The 18,816-nt window shown below is 40.5% G+C and overlaps 1 protein-coding gene across 5 annotated transcripts in view; it reads left to right on the top strand.

Annotated features, from left to right (window-relative positions):
• STK39 (serine/threonine kinase 39) overlaps window positions 1–18,816 on the top strand; it is a 90,973-nt gene that overhangs the window by 34,970 nt on the left and 37,187 nt on the right. For all 5 annotated transcript variants that reach the window (XM_032114427.1, XM_032114426.1, XM_032114425.1 and 2 more), the window contains 2 exons: window positions 16,869–16,991; window positions 17,116–17,148. In XM_032114427.1, the coding sequence (XP_031970318.1) occupies window positions 16,869–16,991; window positions 17,116–17,148 (156 nt within the window). The remainder of the gene's footprint in view (window positions 1–16,868; window positions 16,992–17,115; window positions 17,149–18,816) is intronic.

An 18,816-nucleotide genomic window follows, 5' to 3' on the forward strand; every position in this document is an offset into this window, starting at 1 on the left:
GGATTGTTTCAAATATTATTCCCAAAAAGTCAGGTCGAAACTTCGCAGGAGTGCTGCTGAATTTTTCAGACCAGTGGAGCCTTAGTCCATGGGTGACAGAATTAAACCCACAGCTGTGGCATATGCTGGTATTTCTGTGGTGCCTTTGTCACTTGTATAAATGAGCTTACCAAGTCATGTGCAGCAGAATACAAAAATCTTAACTCCTAACAGGTAAGTATTGTAAAACCTTTAAATATGAAGCAGTTCAGAAGAGCTAAGAAACAGGAATGAATGTAGACTCCTGTTTGTTGTGTGTGAAAAATTATGGAACTCCCTTTTTCTTTTCTGTCGTGATTTCACACACCATGTCTCTTCAGTATGAGGTACCTGCTCGGAGACTCCTGAGCCTCTGCAGGTGACAGAGTAGTATGCTGAATCCAGCCTTCTAAAAGCAGGCTTTCTGGGGGGATATTTTGAGGAGGGTATTTCAGCAAAGGAGGTGTTTGAGCCTTTGTTGGCACATCAGTTAGGCTGCAGCTACCCGGACCATCACTTGTACGATTTTCTGTTGTCTTTGGGAGTATTAGTTTGGCGTAATTCTACAACACTGAAATGTTCTGACAGCTGCTGGCTCATACTTGGAAGAGACAGCAAGATCTGAGTGCTCCAAGTTCCTTCGAATTTTGGAAACTTGTTGACGGTGGGCTCTAAGAGGCTGGAGAAGGAAGGGGTACTGAGAGGGTTTGTGGCAGGGCTCTTGTGCTGAGCAGGTTCGCCCCTGCGAGAGGCGGAGGAGGAGTTCAGGGTTTGGCCGTGTGGTGGCAGCAATGCCCACGTAAAAAATGATCCAGCTGGAGAAAACCATGCTCTGGTTTTCAGTTTACACCTCTGGTGTGCAGGAGTGATTTAAGCATGTGCTGGTACCAGCCAGGCTTCTGCCAGAGTGTGTGGCTCCTGAGGTTTCGTGTCCCAGCTGTATCCTCGGGTCAGCTTTAGATACTGTGTGTTAACTTCTGCATGCACGCAGGTATACTTATTTATTTGGATAACATAGCACTTGGAATTGTGAAGGGAATGTATGATAGCCTCCTGTACACCACCAGAAATAATTTTCTGAATGACTTTTTTGACAGTTCTTTTTAATTTGAAAGAGGTGTGAATTTTAAGAAATCAAAGCTATACAGTGGTGGAGACAAATTAATATGTCTTTAATTACATCATAAATGGAAGAAGTATTTGGTTTTTATCTACTGAAAATGCTAAATTATTTATATTTTAGAAGAACACAATATTAAAATTCATTGGGGATTTAAAGTTTAATTGACTTGTTAGAACTTTGCATGTAGCTGCTGTTTTAAGACACCATAAAATATAAATGTACTTTAATAATAAAACTCTGGGGTTTTGTTTAAAAAGCTTGTGTAAGTCGAGTTTGGTTGCTTAAACATTAACATGTAAAATGTCTAAGAGGTTGCTCTTGGAAGAGGTAACCCCTGTAATTGAAAAACTAATGTCACTGGGGCAATAGATAGGAAGGAGCTGGTGTCATCACTGCTTAAATTATCTTCTGTAGCACTTGGTGTAAAATGCCTATGACTAATGATCTGTAGCACCACTGCTAGTACAGATGTCAGATCTGCCCTCTGGTAATCTAATTTTTCTTCCATTTACCACTTGTATAATTGCTTTGCCTTGTTGCCCAGAACTCCTCCCTCAGTTTAGTTTTAACTCTAAATTCTTCTCTCTTGACACAGTGTTCCCATGTTTTGCTTCTGCCTTTAAAGTTTATAGTTGACTATTTTTTTCTAAATGTGAGTTTGGGTCTGTTTGTGAAATCCTAAGAGCAGGTCCACGGGTCTTGTATGTGTGAGGAGAACATTTGGTGCTGTAAAGATGTGGCCTGCTTTAAGCCCCAATTTGATAATTAAGCAATGTCTTCACTGTGTGTTTAAAATACTCTGACATTAGAATTGTAAGCTGTTTGTGCACATGTTCCCCCTGTTCCATTTTTTCATTTGCTTTTGATTCTGCTAAATTTTAAATGATGTCCTTCTTGCTTGCCCTAGCCTAGTAATCAAGGATAATGCTGACCCACTCATCCAGGAGGAGCATGTCCTGCCTCTTCCTGTGCAGGACCTGGTTAGATGTATATTGGTGCTGACCCACAGGAGTGAGTGTTACACCGTGCAACTTCTTACTGGCAATTGTGGATTTCACTAATGAGACTGCTCACCTGTGGGAGCATTGCTGGTGTCAAGAAGAGCTGGGGAGAAGGCTGTGATGAATGGTCCAAGCTCAGTGTGGTTTGGTAAGCAGGGACGTGCTCTGAAGCCACACTTTTGTCATGGATATAAATGTAGGAGCCCTGACAGCCCGTGCCTCTGCCTGGTTAGATGGTGTGGTGGCAGAGCAGCCTGCCCTGTCCTGCTTGGATGAGAGCCGTGTGCACTGCTGGCATAAAACAGCTCACCAAGAGTTTACATATACTATTTATTAACACGTGCTGAAGCAGTTTTAATTTGAACTGAACACTAAGTTGTTCCATTTGTGATTAGGATTGCTGTATTGGAATAGAGCAATTTGAAATTTGAAACAGCTTTTAGAGTTCTACCGTCAGTTTTCAAATCTTGTCACACTAAAAAATTAATTATAACTGTAAGTACTCTATATGCCTAAAGGCCCTGGGTCAATTTTATGGTTTTATAATCCTATTTTTTTAATTTTTAAAATCTCCTGCATGACTGCCACTTCTACAAAGTCAACAGGGAAAAACATGTATCTGCATTTCATTTTATTGCTGTCTGAAGTGCTGCTAGTAAAGAAAAACACCTAAGCAATAATTGGGCTTAAATTCTATTTTTGGAATGGTGGTATTGCATTGTGCTCTGAATAAAAGCTTTTTTTATAGCTGAGAGTTTTACATTAGAGGGAAAAACCTGTGACAGCATGAAATGATGATTAATGTGAGTGATACCAGTTTTTATTATACTTCACTAAAAATGCCCTTATGGATGGGTTGGAATTCTAGCTCCTCAGTACAGCTATTTTAAGGTGATGGTCATGTTTCATTATATAAGAAATCATCAGTCCCGTGCATTTAATGAGAAAAATATCATTATATCACAGATTTCCTGGACAGCTATAACAGCATGATTGCATCTCAGCAAGATACACTAGTGCAACATTTCCTTGCTTCAGTAATGGATTTCATCTGGTAGATACATCCTACCAGTGATGTATGTTGGTACAGCTGGACTCCAGCTGAGTTGAAAAACAAAGAGCAACATGATCTTGAGCTCAGATTGTTAATATAATTGTATATTAATTTTTCTTCGCACGTAAAAAAAAGCTTATTTAAATAATGTTAACGTATAACACACGTGCTATACTGGAACCCTTTTTCTGGAAAGCAGCAGCTGAACTATAAATATGTGTTTGGCAAGGCTTTGTGTGAGGGAGGGCCCTCCATTGCAGAGGATTAATTGTTCAGTTTATCCAGAACATTGCTACAAATTTAAAAATATAAATAGTGGAACTGTGTTTATATGGTTGAATATTACTGAAAAAAAAAGGAAAAATTGCCACTCAGACAATGTCTGTTACAGTGGGGATACTGCAACACGTGTATCAGACAACGAGGCCTGTGGAAAAGAAATATCTATGGACCGATCTCTTGATTTCAGAGAGATGTTTATTCCTCCAGCCGCATGGCCGGGGCTCTGCCAAGGAACTGCTCAATCCTGGGACCCGAGGGCCCTTGCCCACACGGGGGAGCACAAAACAACCAATGGGGAACGAGGCTGAGCAGGGAGTAGGGAAACCCCGTGTCTCCCCCCCAGGGCCACTCTCCCAGGACCACATGGTGGGGAGGGAGACCCCAACACGTCAGGTGATTTTTTTATTTTCAAGAAGTTGTTGGAAGGGAAATTTAATGAAAGCATTTTTTCTGAAAATGTAAATTTGACAGAAATTCACATAATCAGAATGCAGTGCCGGCATTAGTGGGTAGTAGAATTGGAAAGTGTTTTAAGGGGCAGAAACATGCAGTTGCACCAGCTTTATTTTAACGTTTCAAATAAAGGAAGAAGATAGGTTAGTGTTTTTGCCAGCATGTAGTTGTGCCATTAGATGCAAGGAACTTCATGCAGTATATGGGTTTGTCCATCTTTTCTTTCACAGGGTGCTTTTACTATTGGTGTGGTTGTTTGTGAGGCTGGATTTTGTGCCTTCTCAAATGGATCTAATTGTTACAGAATAGGTGAGCTTTGAAACAGCCCATGGCTTAGTTGAGTGCCTTTGTATTTCAGATATCCATATGCACATCTGAAATAACTTGGATTACTTATTATGGCAGAGTTTAAAAGCTCGGACATGATTCATCTTAGTTGTTAAAACATAGCCCCGTTCTCTATTGGAAGGTGTGTTCCAGTCCATGGGCTGTTACGGTTCCACTTCAGAATTCATTTTTGCAGTGAGTCCCTGTCTCTTGTGTAACTGCACTGATCTGCTCCTTAGCTAATGTTGTGTATATGACCTGTTGGCTTGTTCAAAACCATCTTGAACTTGGACTGATGTGGGGTTGGAGTATAATGAGAACTTCTCTGATTAGACCAGTAGCTTTAAGTATTTAGTATTTATCGAAGCTGTTGAAACTTGCAGAACTGGAGGAGGATTTCTTAAAAGTGCTGTTGAAGGACTCGTGATTAAAGAATTAAGACAGGATAAAGGAAGTCCGGGTGTGTATGATGCTGGTGATAGTCTTTGATCAGGAAGAACACCTTTCAAGTAAGCAGAAGATAATCCTATTTTATTGGCCTGTTTTGTAAGGATTTGGTTTTCTGTCGCTGAAAATGTGCAGGAAGGTGCTGGTTTTACCTGTTTACCTTCTGAGAAATTAAACCTCAAACATTTCATTCGCATGACATCCAATACCAGAAAGCATTTCTTCGATTTGGATTAGCTCCCTAAGTGAAAGTGTCTTAATGGAATTAGTTGTTATTTAATAACTTTCCCAGTTTATAGGCCAAATCAATACTGTGTCAATGCAGGCAGAAACAGCTGGCTAGCTTGGGTCACCTTAGTGCCATGGGGTTTCCTTTCTGGAAAAGACATCCCTTCTGCCTGTCTTTGTTCATAAAGGTAACAAGGAGTTCTGGGAGCATGTGTATTACTTGTAATTTTGTATTTTTTTGGGAAGTTTGCTAGGAAAGTCATGCAGGCAGATGAATTACAAAGAGGATTCTCTAAAAGCAAGGTGGCTCAGAAGCAGCATTCCCACCTGTTGCCACTTGCTTAAAGACTGATGGAATAGGTATGTGAGAATTTTTGCTTTTATGTGGAGAAACTAAATATTTAGCCCTCATAGTTTAAAAAAAAAAAAGGGGGGGGGGGGGAAGTTAAAAACAAAAAGAGCCCAGGCTCAAGCATCTGAAGAAAGTGTAAAGTAACTATGTTTTCCTGGTTAGACCTTGTAAAGGTTTCAGAAATTCAGTACCAAAACAAATTATGTGTCATTTGTTTTGACACTCGTTTTCCCCTGCGCTCGAGCTTGATACTGGTGATATTCTTGTAAGCTCCTGGGGAGAGCTGCAAGGAAGGTAGCAGGACATCCTTGAGGTGGTGTTACCCAGTGATATTATAGGGGAATTAATTTAGTTGAAAAGTGCTCTAGGCTCAAGGAGTTAAAATTATGGCTGGAGCTGAAAAGTTCAAGGTTTTAACCAGAACAAGTAGATTAAGGCCAGCAGAGCAGAAGGAAGGGCTGGAACAGTAATAGTTCGTTTCTGTTTAGCTCTGAAAAACAGCTCCATGAGAAGGTTATTCCAGCAGTCCATCTGCAGCTAAAGTCAGACAGTATGTGAAGAGAAAGTGAGTGTCAGGGATGCACATCCCAGCAGGGCTGTGTGGGATTTACTGGCAGCAGAGGGCAGCCACAGCCAGTGCTCTGCAGCCCGCGGGATCCATCCTGCCTGAGCTGTGTCTGGAGTCACAGGCTGGGAGTCTGTCTCTAGCTCTGGAGTTTTAAATGCTGTAGGCTGGTTGAATGCATGCTGCTTCTTGATAACTGGCTAAATAGAAACACTGGGGTTTTAGAAAATTGGATTTTATAAAAATGGCAGATCTGTTAATTATTTTCATGTTAATTTATAACTTTTTTTGGAGAACTATACTCAAGTTTTAATTTGATCACTGTAGTATTTCTAAAATTGTCTTGAATAAATTCACTTCTCTTTAAAATCTGTGTGGAATGCAGAATGTGTATTACAGTAATTTCTGTTATGTACATAAGCAAATGGAAACCTTGGAAAAAATAGAAAAGGGTAGAAATTAGAATTTCACCTTGAAATGGTGCGTTCAAGCCTATGAGTTTGAAAGTAAGTGAAAGTCATAATAATTTCTTCTTTGAATTCTACAGTAATAGATTGTTTTCCTAAATACTTTTTAATGTATCTCTAATGCTGACAGTGAAATCTACCTTATAATAAGAGGTTTCTTGTTGCAGTGGGGATCCTGCAACACGCATATATCAAACCAGGAGTCCCGTGGAAAGGAAATATATATGGACAGACAGATTCTTGCTAGATGTTTCAGAGATGTTTATTTCTCCAGCCGCATGGCCGGGGCTCTGCTGAGGAACTGTTCCAGTCACGGGACCAAGGGTCCTTCTGCCCGCGCAGGGAACACAAACCAACCAATGGGAACGAGGCTGAGCAGGGACAGGGAAGCCCCGTGTCTGTGCCCTCAGGGCCCCTCTCCCAGGGCTACACGGCGGGGGAGAGACCCCAACACCTCACCCGTTTTATTTTAATAAAAGGAGAATGAAACAACTGGATAAACATAACAAGAACAGTTTCAGAACAAAACAAGCCACCCTCCTGAGTCTTTAAATGTCCAAACAGATTCTCTGGAACATCTTAGGGCTGACAGAAGGGAGACAGAATTCTCTGAGCATGCTTTGTGGGGAAACTGAGGCAGGAGAGGGTTTAACTTCTTCCCTCCCCCTTTTCATCCCCCACTCGGCATTGGAAAGGGATTTTTGGGGAAACAACTGGCAAAAGCATGGTTTTGTGAGGGAAACCATGGATGAAAAAACGGATTGGGAATACACTGGGGGTAATAGGACATAGGGTAAAAGGGAAAGGTGGGATTAGGAAAGGGAAACTGTAGGGGGGCTTACAATGGAGATACTGTCTAACATGACTACGATTTTTTGCATATATACTGCCTTTTACAGGAACACCATCAGGCCCAGTGACCTGCGATGCTTGTAACCCTTTTCTCCCTAGTACAATATTAAATTCCACCACCTCTCCATCTCCCAAGCTTGGGATGCATTTTTCAGGGTTATTCTTTTTAATAGCAGTTCTATGCACGAATATGTCTTGCTGGTTGTCACACCTTGTTATAAAACCATAATTTTGCTTAACATTATACCATTTTACTATCCCTAAGATCTTAGTTTCTATGATCTTTTCCTTTTTCCGAGTGGCTGCTGTTTTCTGTCTCGCTGCGTCTTTGCTCTCTCCTTCGGTCGCTCCCGTGTTGGAATTGTCGGGGCTGCTGGTGCCTGCGCGCTCTTCCCGGGGTCGCGTTCGGGGCTGCGCGGGCCGGGCCGGGCCGCGCCACTCAGTTCTCCGTGCGTCGCCTCCTCTGGTCGCAGCTTCGCTGCCAATGCCGGGCGCTGCACCCACGTCTCGGCCGGGCCCCCGAGCGATGACCCCCCCGCGCCCTGCTCCAGCGCGTGTTTCGGTTCGGCGCGGCTCCGCTCCACCGCCGCTGCCGCCCGCCGCCGCCCGCGCACCGCCCCTCTCGGTCGGGCGTTCACGGGGCTCGCTCCACCACGCGCTGCACAGGACCGGGCAGGCACCGCCGGGTCCCGCCGCTCCTCGCTCCACCACCGACACTGCGGCTCGCGTGGCTCCGCCCACGCGCGGGAACTGCCTCGCTGCTGCTCGGAGAGCGCTCGGTGCACGTGGCCTGGGCCGCACAGTCCCTGCGCCAGGCTTCCCTTCGCCAGGACACAGCTGACATTGCTCAACAGTCTCAGTAACTAAATAATATTCACGAAAATATTCTTCCATCGGCATATATTTTGACTCCAGTATTAACTGTGTCCAAACGGTTTTCCAAAAGCCCTTGGTAAGAATTAAATCCCAAGAAACATAGAAAAAGTTCTTAAACAACCATGCCAGGAAGTGTTTCAGTTCTTTTTGAGCTTGAATCAAGCTAAAATTTACAAATCGTTGTTCAAGAATCATTTTAAGTTTAAGATAAATGTCCATATGCGGCTCTGAGAGCCAAGAGTCTTCCCACGGTTCCTCCATAGTTTAGATATGGAATAGCAAAGCAAAACCAAGAAGAGGAATCCAAAGTTTCCAGGGTTTACTCACACAAATCAGTCGCTTAGGGATCGGGGATCGTTCTGCCCGCATTCTCCACCATTTGTTGCAGTGGGGATCCTGCAACACGCATATATCAAACCAGGAGTCCCGTGGAAAGGAAATATATATGGACAGACAGATTCTTGCTAGATGTTTCAGAGATGTTTATTTCTCCAGCCGCATGGCCGGGGCTCTGCTGAGGAACTGTTCCAGTCACGGGACCAAGGGTCCTTCTGCCCGCGCAGGGAGCACAAACCAACCCATGGGAACGAGGCTGAGCAGGGGCAGGGAAGCCCCGTGTCTGTGCCCTCAGGGCCCCTCTCCCAGGGCTACACGGCGGGGGAGAGACCCCAACAGTTTCTGCTACTGAATAATGAAAGCTCTACATGAGGCTGTATTTGTCTTCTTTTTTTTTTCACCTCCGGTTATTTTAAGAAAGTAAGCAGTTTGAATGGTAGAAAAGCATGGTGGAATTGGAAAATGATGATTATGAAGGTGGATCTAGTGATCCCTCTAGTGGCAAGTCTTCTAGTAGTGATTCACCGTCATGATGTGCATTCATCTAAGCAGCCAGAAAAGAAAGCTCTGAAGATCTGGATCTTTCTTCATCATCTTTCAGAGTACTAAGTTACTTCACCAATTTGCTGTATCTTTGATTTGCTTTTTTTTGATTCTTGCCAGTATCCTCTTGGCTTTGACACCTTAATTTGATTGGAAGGGTGGAGGGAAGCAGGCAGGGAAAAGAAAGAGGATAGAAAAGAGCCTTGCTCGGCATGTGTGAATTAGCTGTCGGGTCATGCCTGATAGCCATTTGGGATTCCTTGTGTTTGAGGTGAAGTGATACTTTTGTGGAGCAATGTATCTCCTCTGCAGAATTAATTGAAAACATCCTCCTCAGCACAGGTGCATGTTCATGCCTGAAAGGACTATTGTTAAAATGTGAATGAAAGCATTATTTGCAGCTAATAACATTCAGTAATGAAGTTTATGTAGTGGAACTAATAAGTGGAGAAATAATGTCTGAAAACCAAAAATCATACTGAGTTACTAAATTTGCACATTTCCCATGTGGCTGGAATTTCAGCAAAACTGCAATTTCTCAAAGCAAAATCAGAGTCCAGTTTTGGACTCAGGCTGAAAGCAGAGATAATAAATATGTTGCAGTATTTAGGTAAAACCTCATGTTTAAGGAAAGCAGAATTAGGAGTTCAGGGAATACATGCACTTGTAAACAAGATGTTTTGGTAACAAAATAGTGTCTTACTTTGAGCCACTACATCTTGCTGTCTCTAAGCAGCGTTGTCCCAGCAGTAGAAGAATTGGTGAAGAGTGGAAAGGGGGAGGGTGTTGGACAAGGAATCCCCCAGAGTGGGTGAGGACTTGGTACACTGCTACATTCACTGGTACTTTTCTTGTCATTTCCTCTAGAGGTGCAGGAATGTGCTCCCTCATCCCCTCTCTCTTCAGCTGATAATGGCTTTGTTTTCCTCTCACTGATAGCTCCGCTTGGGAGTGTAGGTAAGATTTCGTGGCAGTCTTCTCAATTGATGGCCGTGCCCTTGGGTGTCACACTTGTCATCACGCAAGCATGATACTGTTTGGCTTATAAAAACAAACCTGTACCATAAATATTTAAAGCAAAGGGTCTTTTTTTTTAAACAGAGTTCTATTTTTTGTTGAATTCTGCTGTGTTATCCCTTAAAAAGGGTGCTCTTCCAGAACCAGTAGAAAGCTGAAGAAGTCCTGTTCAATGCAGAATTATCAGACTCCTGTATTCAGTAATCTTTCATGAAGAAAGATACAATGATCTTACATTTCTTGACTTTAAGATGACAGTGTAATTGATTCCTCTAGGGAGTATTCCAGTAGTTTCTGCGTATGAGTATGAAACACTGCAAGTTCTGTCTAACTTTTTCTCCAAGTAGGAGGAAAAGCGAAGGAAGACTAAGTTTTTTTTCCATGATGATATTTGCAGCATGCAGAATGGTTTAAGAGGAGGGGACACTAACACCAAATTACTGTGATATCTTAACACCTTTTGAGTTCTACGAAGCAGAAATGCCAGAGTGTTTTTTACAAAGGTAGTGGTACATCCCATTAATAATGATAGCCTCCCTAAATTGTGGTGAGAAAAAACAAGGGTTTGAATGCATAAAACACATTCAGGTTTGCAGAAGTTTTGTGGCTTCCATCAGAATAAAAATAAGACTTCACAATATAATGAATTCAGAGGAGTTTAAGAACAGTCAGCAGTGAAGGGGTTAGGATAGTCACCTGACCTGTGAGACTGGCTTGGATGTGGACCTCCTCTCCTGAGGTAGTGCTTCAACTCTTCAACAAAGGATGATGTAAACATGTGGGAATTCATGAGCCGTCTTGGACCTCAGGGGTTTTTTTTGTTTTTTTTTTGTTTTTTTTGTTTTTTTTGCAAAAATGTGATAACATTGCAGGTGTTCTTATACAAAAAGAACAGTGTTCTTTTGCTTACATATGTATTGTATAAAGTGACTTCATGCCTTTAACCTCAGGTGGTAAGCTGTGATTAAAGATGTAACTGTTTTAAGCAAAACGCTTGTGCCATGATTGGATACACAATGATAGGCAGATTTTTTTTGTTGCGTTGGAATAAAAATAAATGCATAGGGGTGGAGATTGAAATTTGCTTTTTTGTCTTAGGAAACATTCAGGAAAAGTTTGCAAGATGGTGAAAGGTAAAAATTATAAAAATCTGTTTGCTCTATAGGCTTAAGCTGTGTATGGAAGGAACTGGTCTAGGGATTTTTTTGAGAGAATAATATACAGAGCAAAGTGTGGTGCTAAAACCTAAATTGTTCAGTAATGTCCTATTCCTCATCATTGTTCTTTCTGTAAAATCACTAGCATGGAACTGGCATGGGAACTGGTTTTATAAATACTTCTCATGAAGTTGTATGAGAAGTGAAGCTTCTGTAACCTGTGATTAAAAAAAAAAAAAAAAAGGGGGAGCACTGGCTATGCAAAAACCCTCACCTTATCAATTACCAAGTAAATATTCATACTTTGAAAAGTATATTTGTTCTATAAGATCTTCTGGGATTCTGTAACAGTGGGAGTCCAGTCTCCTATAAGAACCAGCGTGAGGTGAAGGTATACAGCATCAGTTGACTGGTCTTTCTTTTTTTCTGCTTGAAAGTCAAATTTAAGCTTTTATGAGGACAGACTCAGAAAATTAAAAAGATGAGGTTTTTAAATAACCACCTTGTCATTACTGCTCTCAGGGGCATGTGGGATTGGTTGTATCTTGACTACTGTACTGGCATATGTAGCTGAAGGGCATCCCTGGTAAAATAAAAGACAACTCTATCTCCAGATAAAGCTAAGCTGCAGTATTTCTGGAAGAATATGTGTTTAAAAAATAAAAAAGTACAGATTGCCCTCTGTAGAGATACACAAATGCAAAAAACAAACAACAGCACTGATTATTCTCTAGTTAGAAACTAATAGGAAGCAGTGTCAGGGTTCCACAAAGACTTTTGCAGATGCTCTTCAAGTGTGTGGAATATACACATTTGCTGCTCTCCAGGAGTTTAGGAACAAATTAAATTTGGGCTCTATGTTACCTGTATATGGAGGGTGGCAAGGCATCTTCCACGATACTCAATACTAATGTTTATTAGTGCCATCAGTTTTGCTTACACAAATGCATCTTACTTCCCATGCTTTCAGGTCACCATTCTCTTTCTGTGGAATAAAGTTTAAAAATGCTGGTTTAAATTTATCCAGGACTCCATCGCAAATATTCAGTTTCCAGAGGTTCAATAAGAATACCTTAAATAATTTAGATAGTGGGAAAATCAATGTTACTAGTTCAGTCATCTTCCTGCAGAATGAGAAAAAATACAGTGGATGTATAATATTGCTCTTACTGACAGAATGGATTTGTAATGTAGTCTAAGATCATGTGCTGTACCATGTATGAAATGCAGTAATGCTTTATGTGTACGCATTGGTATCCCACAGTGTATCCTTTAATTTATTTATTAAATTTAGACACTGAAATAAAATAATAAAACTGTAAGTGGGCCCAGTTCTTTGCTGTTTTGAGCAGTTGTGAATAAGGAAGTAGAAAATTCTTAATGTTCAGAAAGTGTTCATTCTCTTCGCTGTCACATAACAAAAATAAATTTGTAAAGAGAGTGCAGCAGCTAAAGAATCAGTAATGAATAATAGATTCTTCTTATCCCAGTCTCTAACATCTACATACAGCGAGCATTCAGTGCCTAGAGGACAACAATTTATGTTTTGCTTCCCTGTGTTGTAGCCTTCTTTTCATCAAGCCTTGGGAAATGTGGGCAGCTTCTGCATTCTGCTAATGGAGTTCTCTCTGTGTTAGGGTGATTAGGGCTGACCTTCATTGGGTGGGATTTACAGCTGCTGAGTTCATCTGTAAACACACATTCTCCTGGAAAGCTAGTGCATGGTAGTATTGGCAGGGAATGTTAAATTGTCTGTATCCTGCTTTAAAAGAGTGGGGACAAATAGTTCTGTCAGCAGCTTAATTTATACTTAAATATTTGTGACTGTATTGTGTTCTGCAGTAAGCTTTAACCAGGAACAACATATACAACGATACTGCTACTTCCATTATAGTGACGCACTGATTTGTCCAAGCACTCTCTGTTTTAACTGATGTTCATAATGTATTTCTTCTGCAGCTGGGGTAATGTTGCAGTGGCTTATTAAGCTTTTCCTCCTAGAAACTGCTACATTACAATGCTCTGAGCTGCTTTTGTGTTGGCTGTAGCTTAACTGCCAGTCATTCAAATTAATTTTTTATTCTCTGGTGTCTTTTGACTTACGTGAAATCTGTTTTCTAATATGTGTTAATTTGTCTTGTAAAACTGAACTTTCATTGTTTTTTTTTATTAGCTAAAGTTATGATTCAGTTTAGTTCCTATTTTGGAAGGATCATTTAAAATTTTAATCAGTAAAACCCAAATTAGAATTGAGCGTGTTTTAATTTGTTTTCCTTTCCCTCTGAAATACTTCCTGAGAGATACACAATTTTTAGCATAAGGAATTACTGATGTTGTGTGTTTTGACTGAAAGTGATGGGGAAATTGCATTTGTATGGCTACTGCATGCAATGTAAAATTTAAACTAACTTGCTTCTTATTTTTGTAGATACACAAGAAGTTTGTTTTGGTTCCATGCTCTGTCTGGATTTGCTTTTTGCCCTTATATAAATAGCTTCATTTGTTTGTGGCTTTATTTCTCTCTGTAAAATGGAAGATCTGTAGCGCAGGGTATCAGTAAAAATATATAGAACATTCTCAATTGACTTAATGCTGTAATTATTGGAGTGATACGCAAGCATGCTGCCTGTGGTATCAGTCTGCTAGCAGTATCTCAAATGATAGCCAGAACAGAAATTTAATATGTTATATAAATTACATATATTTCCATCCAATATCTGATACTAGAGTTAGATGTTTACGATGAACAAAGAGACAATTTATTTGCAGGCGTGGTGTGCCACTTGTGCTCTTTCCTTCACCTAGGGAGGGTACATGCCCTCCATATCTAACTGATTCTATGTGGCTTTAACCAGAACTGAGTGAGCAAAGCCAGGCTTGTTAGTCAAAAAATTGTGCAAATTAGTTCACCAAGCGATGCAAGTGTTAAACACGCACACCAATTAAAAAAACCTTTGTAGACAGCAACTTCATATTTTTGAGAGTTGAATAGGTTGGGTACTTTGCTCTAGCTGAAATTACAATTTCTTTCCTGTGAATGTGTGCTGGTGGAAATCAGTCTGATTGAAACAGACTACCAGTAAAATTGTTTTTTTGCTTTCAGAAACCTCTCAAGGAAATACTTTGATTTAACACGGTATTTTGCTTTGTACTACATTTCTTGTCCTTGAGCCATTTGTTTATTGTTTATTTAAAGGCGGTCTATTTAAAAACTTGAAATGCATTCCATCTTCATCAGTAAAGTTTTGTACTAGAACTCTCTGCAAATGATACAAGCATCATTAAGGCCCATTAAAATCATTCTGTGTAGAATAAGTCTTCAAAACAACTGAAAATGGAAGCAGAAAGATACATTGATTAGTGCACGATGCAGTGTTTGAATGTGTCTGTAAACCAATATATCCTATTGTGCTGGAAAAGCATGTGTTTAGTTGTGGATGATGTCCTCTCCTAGGTTTGTGTAGAGCCATTTGGGAGATGTCTGTGCTGTTAAACAAAAGCCTGCCTCAGTCCTTGAAGGATAATAAATTACATCCACAAGCAGCAGGCACATTGCCTGCTAGATTACCTCGTGTCTGTACTGATCCCTGATGATGTAGACAGTAAGAGCCCACTGATTGTGCCTGGGCTGATTGCAGCTGAGTAAAGAATTGCTGTGCTTCTGCTTCCTTTGATGTCTGCCTGGTCCTTCCTCCCAAACACACACAAGCTTCTTCTACAAAGCTTGGAGGCAGCTAGGCTAAAATTGGTGCAATAGGAGCTTGGTATGGGAAACGGGGAAAATAGTGCAGAATTTGTCCATCAAGAGATGGAGTAAGGTATTCCCCCAGTGTCCTGCATAGGTTTCCCCTCTTCTCAGTTACAAATGAGAACAAAATATGGAGAAACTGAGTAGGGCACTCTAATTTGGTTGTACAGGGAAGAAATGTAAGGGAGAAATATCATAAAGGCTGAAGGAAATACAGAAGTGCGGTGAGGCTCTGGAAACTTCACCCTTTCCTCTGGTTTAGTCTTACATGTGCAGAAGGGAAGGGAGAGGAGCAGGTGGGTGTTTGGGAAGTGAAGGAGAGAAGAGTGGAAAAGAGTCCAGACAGACATCAAGATACCTTTTTGTGTATGGACAAGGTTTTGAAAGAAGGCTCCTATCACTGATGCTCTTGTGGTGTCAGGCCAGCCAGCTCCAAAGTGTGCTTGGCCCAAAGTCAGTACAGAAATAGCTAAGTACCCAGCTCTCTATGAAAATCTGCTTTGGAAAAATTGTATTAATGCCTGCATTACAGTTTCCTTGGAAGTTCATCGTCTCAGACTTGAAGTGTTCTATATTATTTTCATGCCATGCATCTTGCTGATATGGTACCTGAAGGGATTTAGAAGCAGCTGGAATTTGTCACATGCTGCATCTCTCTGCGCGTTATGGTATGCAGCAAACCAGAGGGGTTTAGAGCAGTGCTAATACCAGTTTAGTCTTTCTTTTAAGTTTCATTATGTTGAAAAACACCGTAATTTTTATAGTCACAAATTTGATTTTTATATTTAGGTTTTTCCCCTCTTTTGTGTTTTCCATCACTGCCACCAACCAACAGTATGTAGAAGCAAGCTGATCAGTGTTCATACTATGCAAGACATCAAAACACCACACATGGGAATCTGCAAAACCAAAGTTGAACCAGGCAGTTGTATAATGCTGTGGGTACTGGTAAACAGGATATGCAATTTTGTGCTAAGACCATCTAGTTAGTTATTTTTTAAAGTTATTTTTACTGATATCTTCTCCATTAGTTGTCTTTGGCCTGAAACAGCTTTTCTGCCAAATTAGCTCTTTCTTTTGTGTGCTGTGAATGTTTTGTTCCTTTTATTCTCTTACCAATGTACAGGCAGTTTTCTGAAATAACTTCTTTTCCTTTCTTAAATTTGAAAAGCAGGAGGAAATCCTTTAAGCTTTACAAAATTATAGCACTGTGGAGCTTACCCGTACAAGGATTTGAAATTCTGCAGTGGGAACTGTATGTTGGTTCAGTGATGTGAAATATTTAGAGAAACTGATTCTAATCTGAACACCGTCGGGGCTGCTGGTTATTGTGCTGTGCTTCCAGACATCTCAAGGGTCTCAAAATGCATAGGTGTGGGAAGAGTTATTGGATGAATGGTTGTGGGCTAAACATGATCTGGGGAAAAACAAGCGTGTTGTCCAGCTCTGAAAAAGAGCAATGTGGCACCGTAAGAGTATTTGATTTTCAGATTTAGCTGCAGGATAGTCCTATGATGCCTCATTGGTCTGTTTATCTACAAGAGTTGGCCCAGCTAGTCTGGTGTGATGCATGCCTGCCTACCTCAGGCTGCATACAGCCGGTGCTGTTTTTTTTTCATAAGGATAACTTTGCTGTTAAGGTATTCTTAAAACCTCTACATGTTTTAAAGCTTTTTTAGCAGAGCAATCACATTTTTGAGACTTGCGTCCCAAGAGCAACCTTGTCTGTGTAACTTCTGCTTCCTTGAATAGCTTCCTTTCCTTTCAAGCAGCGAGCAGTTGTCATCTACTTGAGCTTGTTCCTAAGTGGTAGTAAAATATATCCAAGCCTGTTGCCCTATATGAATTTTCTATAGCTTAGCTATTCCCACTGGCTTAAGGAGGTCAGATATTAGAATGTTAGTGGCTCCTGCAGCAAATTAATGAAAGCACATAGAATAAAAATAGCAAATAATTGCTGATTAACCAGAACACCAATATAGACTAAAGGTATCTGTGTAATGGTAAACAATATTTTGGTAGGTCAGACGAGTGCCAGGTTCCAGTGGTCACCTCCATAAAACAGAAGATGGGGACTGGGAATGGAGTGATGATGAAATGGATGAGAAGAGTGAGGAAGGCAAAGCTGCTATTTCTCAGGAAAAGGTACTTTCTGTTTGTGCCAAGACATTTATACTCTGTAAGATATTCTTTCTGTTAATTGTTAGTATTTCTGGATCTTTGTTGCATAAAGCTGCATAGCTCATATCTCACTGTGTTTGTTTTCCAGTCACGAAGACTGAAAGAGGAGGAGAACACAGAGGTAAAAATGTCTTTATCAATTTTTTTTCTTCCAAGCGTTTGAGTGAAGGGATTTCTTTTTCATGTCTGCTGTTAAAAATGTGAATTGAGGTGCAAGTGTTGTTCTGCAGCCTTGTATAGCAGGTGCTTGTGAGGATAGAGCTGTATGCCATTGTGCCTGTAACAATGAACTTCAGCACACAGTGGATAAGATGGATAGGAATTTAAAAATCATGTTATGTTTGTGCCCAGGAGAATTAATGAAGATAGGTAGTTTGGCTGTTTTAAATGAATCTTCATAACTGGATCACACTAATTGCTGTCTGTCAGGGTAATGCAGGCTGCATTGGAGTAGCCAGAACATCTCCAAATAATTTTTTCTTCTTAGGATCTGTATCATGACACGTAGCTTATAATTAAAATATTTCCTTCCATACACATTAAAATAGTTCAGTACTGAAGCATATTAGATTTAATTCAGAAGAATAAAATACTATATATAATTTCATGGCCCTGTGCTGAGTGTGGGAAGCATCACTGCTATAAACAATTGTTTAATAGGATTATGGCTTACAGACTAAATGGTCTTTAAAAATGTCTTTTCTTTGGGTGGGTGACCCTTGCCACTTCACCTGTAGTTTTAGATTCTCAGATTTTCGTTGGTGTCAGAGAAATCTTCTAAAAGCCTAGCAGCTTCCTGCTGGATTTGGTCCTGTTAGCTCCTCTGATGACCCCAGTCTCTCCATTGCAGACCTAATTTACACAGTTCTTCAGCATCTGAGCTACCTTATGTAAGTTGGGTACAAGGAAAGGCTTTTACCACACAGTCTTTCTGTCTTAGATGTTGAGAGTTCTACTGCTTGTGCCTCAGTTTATATAGGTAACTCATAATAAAAAAAGTTGCTTAATTTATGAAGGAGAAAAAATCCTCTGCTTGAAGTCTTCTGTTGATTTTTATCTGAAATGCTCTAGAAGATGACTTGGAAGTAAGACTAGTGCATCTTGTCACTGTTGGTGTGTGCCTCTTGGGTCTTTGGGATGCACATTCCTATACACTGACATAACATGTCTGTTGAAGATGCAGAAATAATATAGTATAAAGTAGCTTATGTGAATGCAAGGAATTTAATTGAAGCAGAAAAAATCCTTCTCTTATTTTAGTGATTGTGAAAAATAATTTTCCAAATATTCATTAATGTTTGCTGAAAACACAGAATATAAAATACGGATCTTGTGTAACTTTTTAATAGCTTTGATATGGAAAACTGTTGAAAAAAATGAAATGTCAAATGAAATTTGTGATGCAAGTCTTTATTTTGGGAGGGCTTTTGAACCCTTTGTAACCTCGGAACAGGCTGTTCTGTGAGTGGTGACAATATGCCAAGTTGGGTATGAAATCATAGTAGGGTAGAGGAGCCTGGTGCATTCTGTATGTAGAATACACTTTTGCTTGAGGCTTCATACAGATTTTAGTTGTGAGCTGGGGAGGATATTGCAGTGTGAGGGAGGAGTGGTAATGTGAAAGATTATCAGTGTTCCTGATTTTTCTCTGTGAAAGACATCCTCTGAGCTGTGATACCTGCTATGATACGCTGCTAGTTCCTTGAATATGGGTAGATGGATGACTTCCTTAACAACCAAAACTGTTACACAAAAATAATGTGAGTAGCAGTTTGGAATTCTCTCTGTG

This window comes from Corvus moneduloides, chromosome 7, assembly GCF_009650955.1.
Source record: "Corvus moneduloides isolate bCorMon1 chromosome 7, bCorMon1.pri, whole genome shotgun sequence".
In the NCBI taxonomy this organism is placed as follows: Eukaryota; Metazoa; Chordata; class Aves; order Passeriformes; family Corvidae; genus Corvus; species Corvus moneduloides.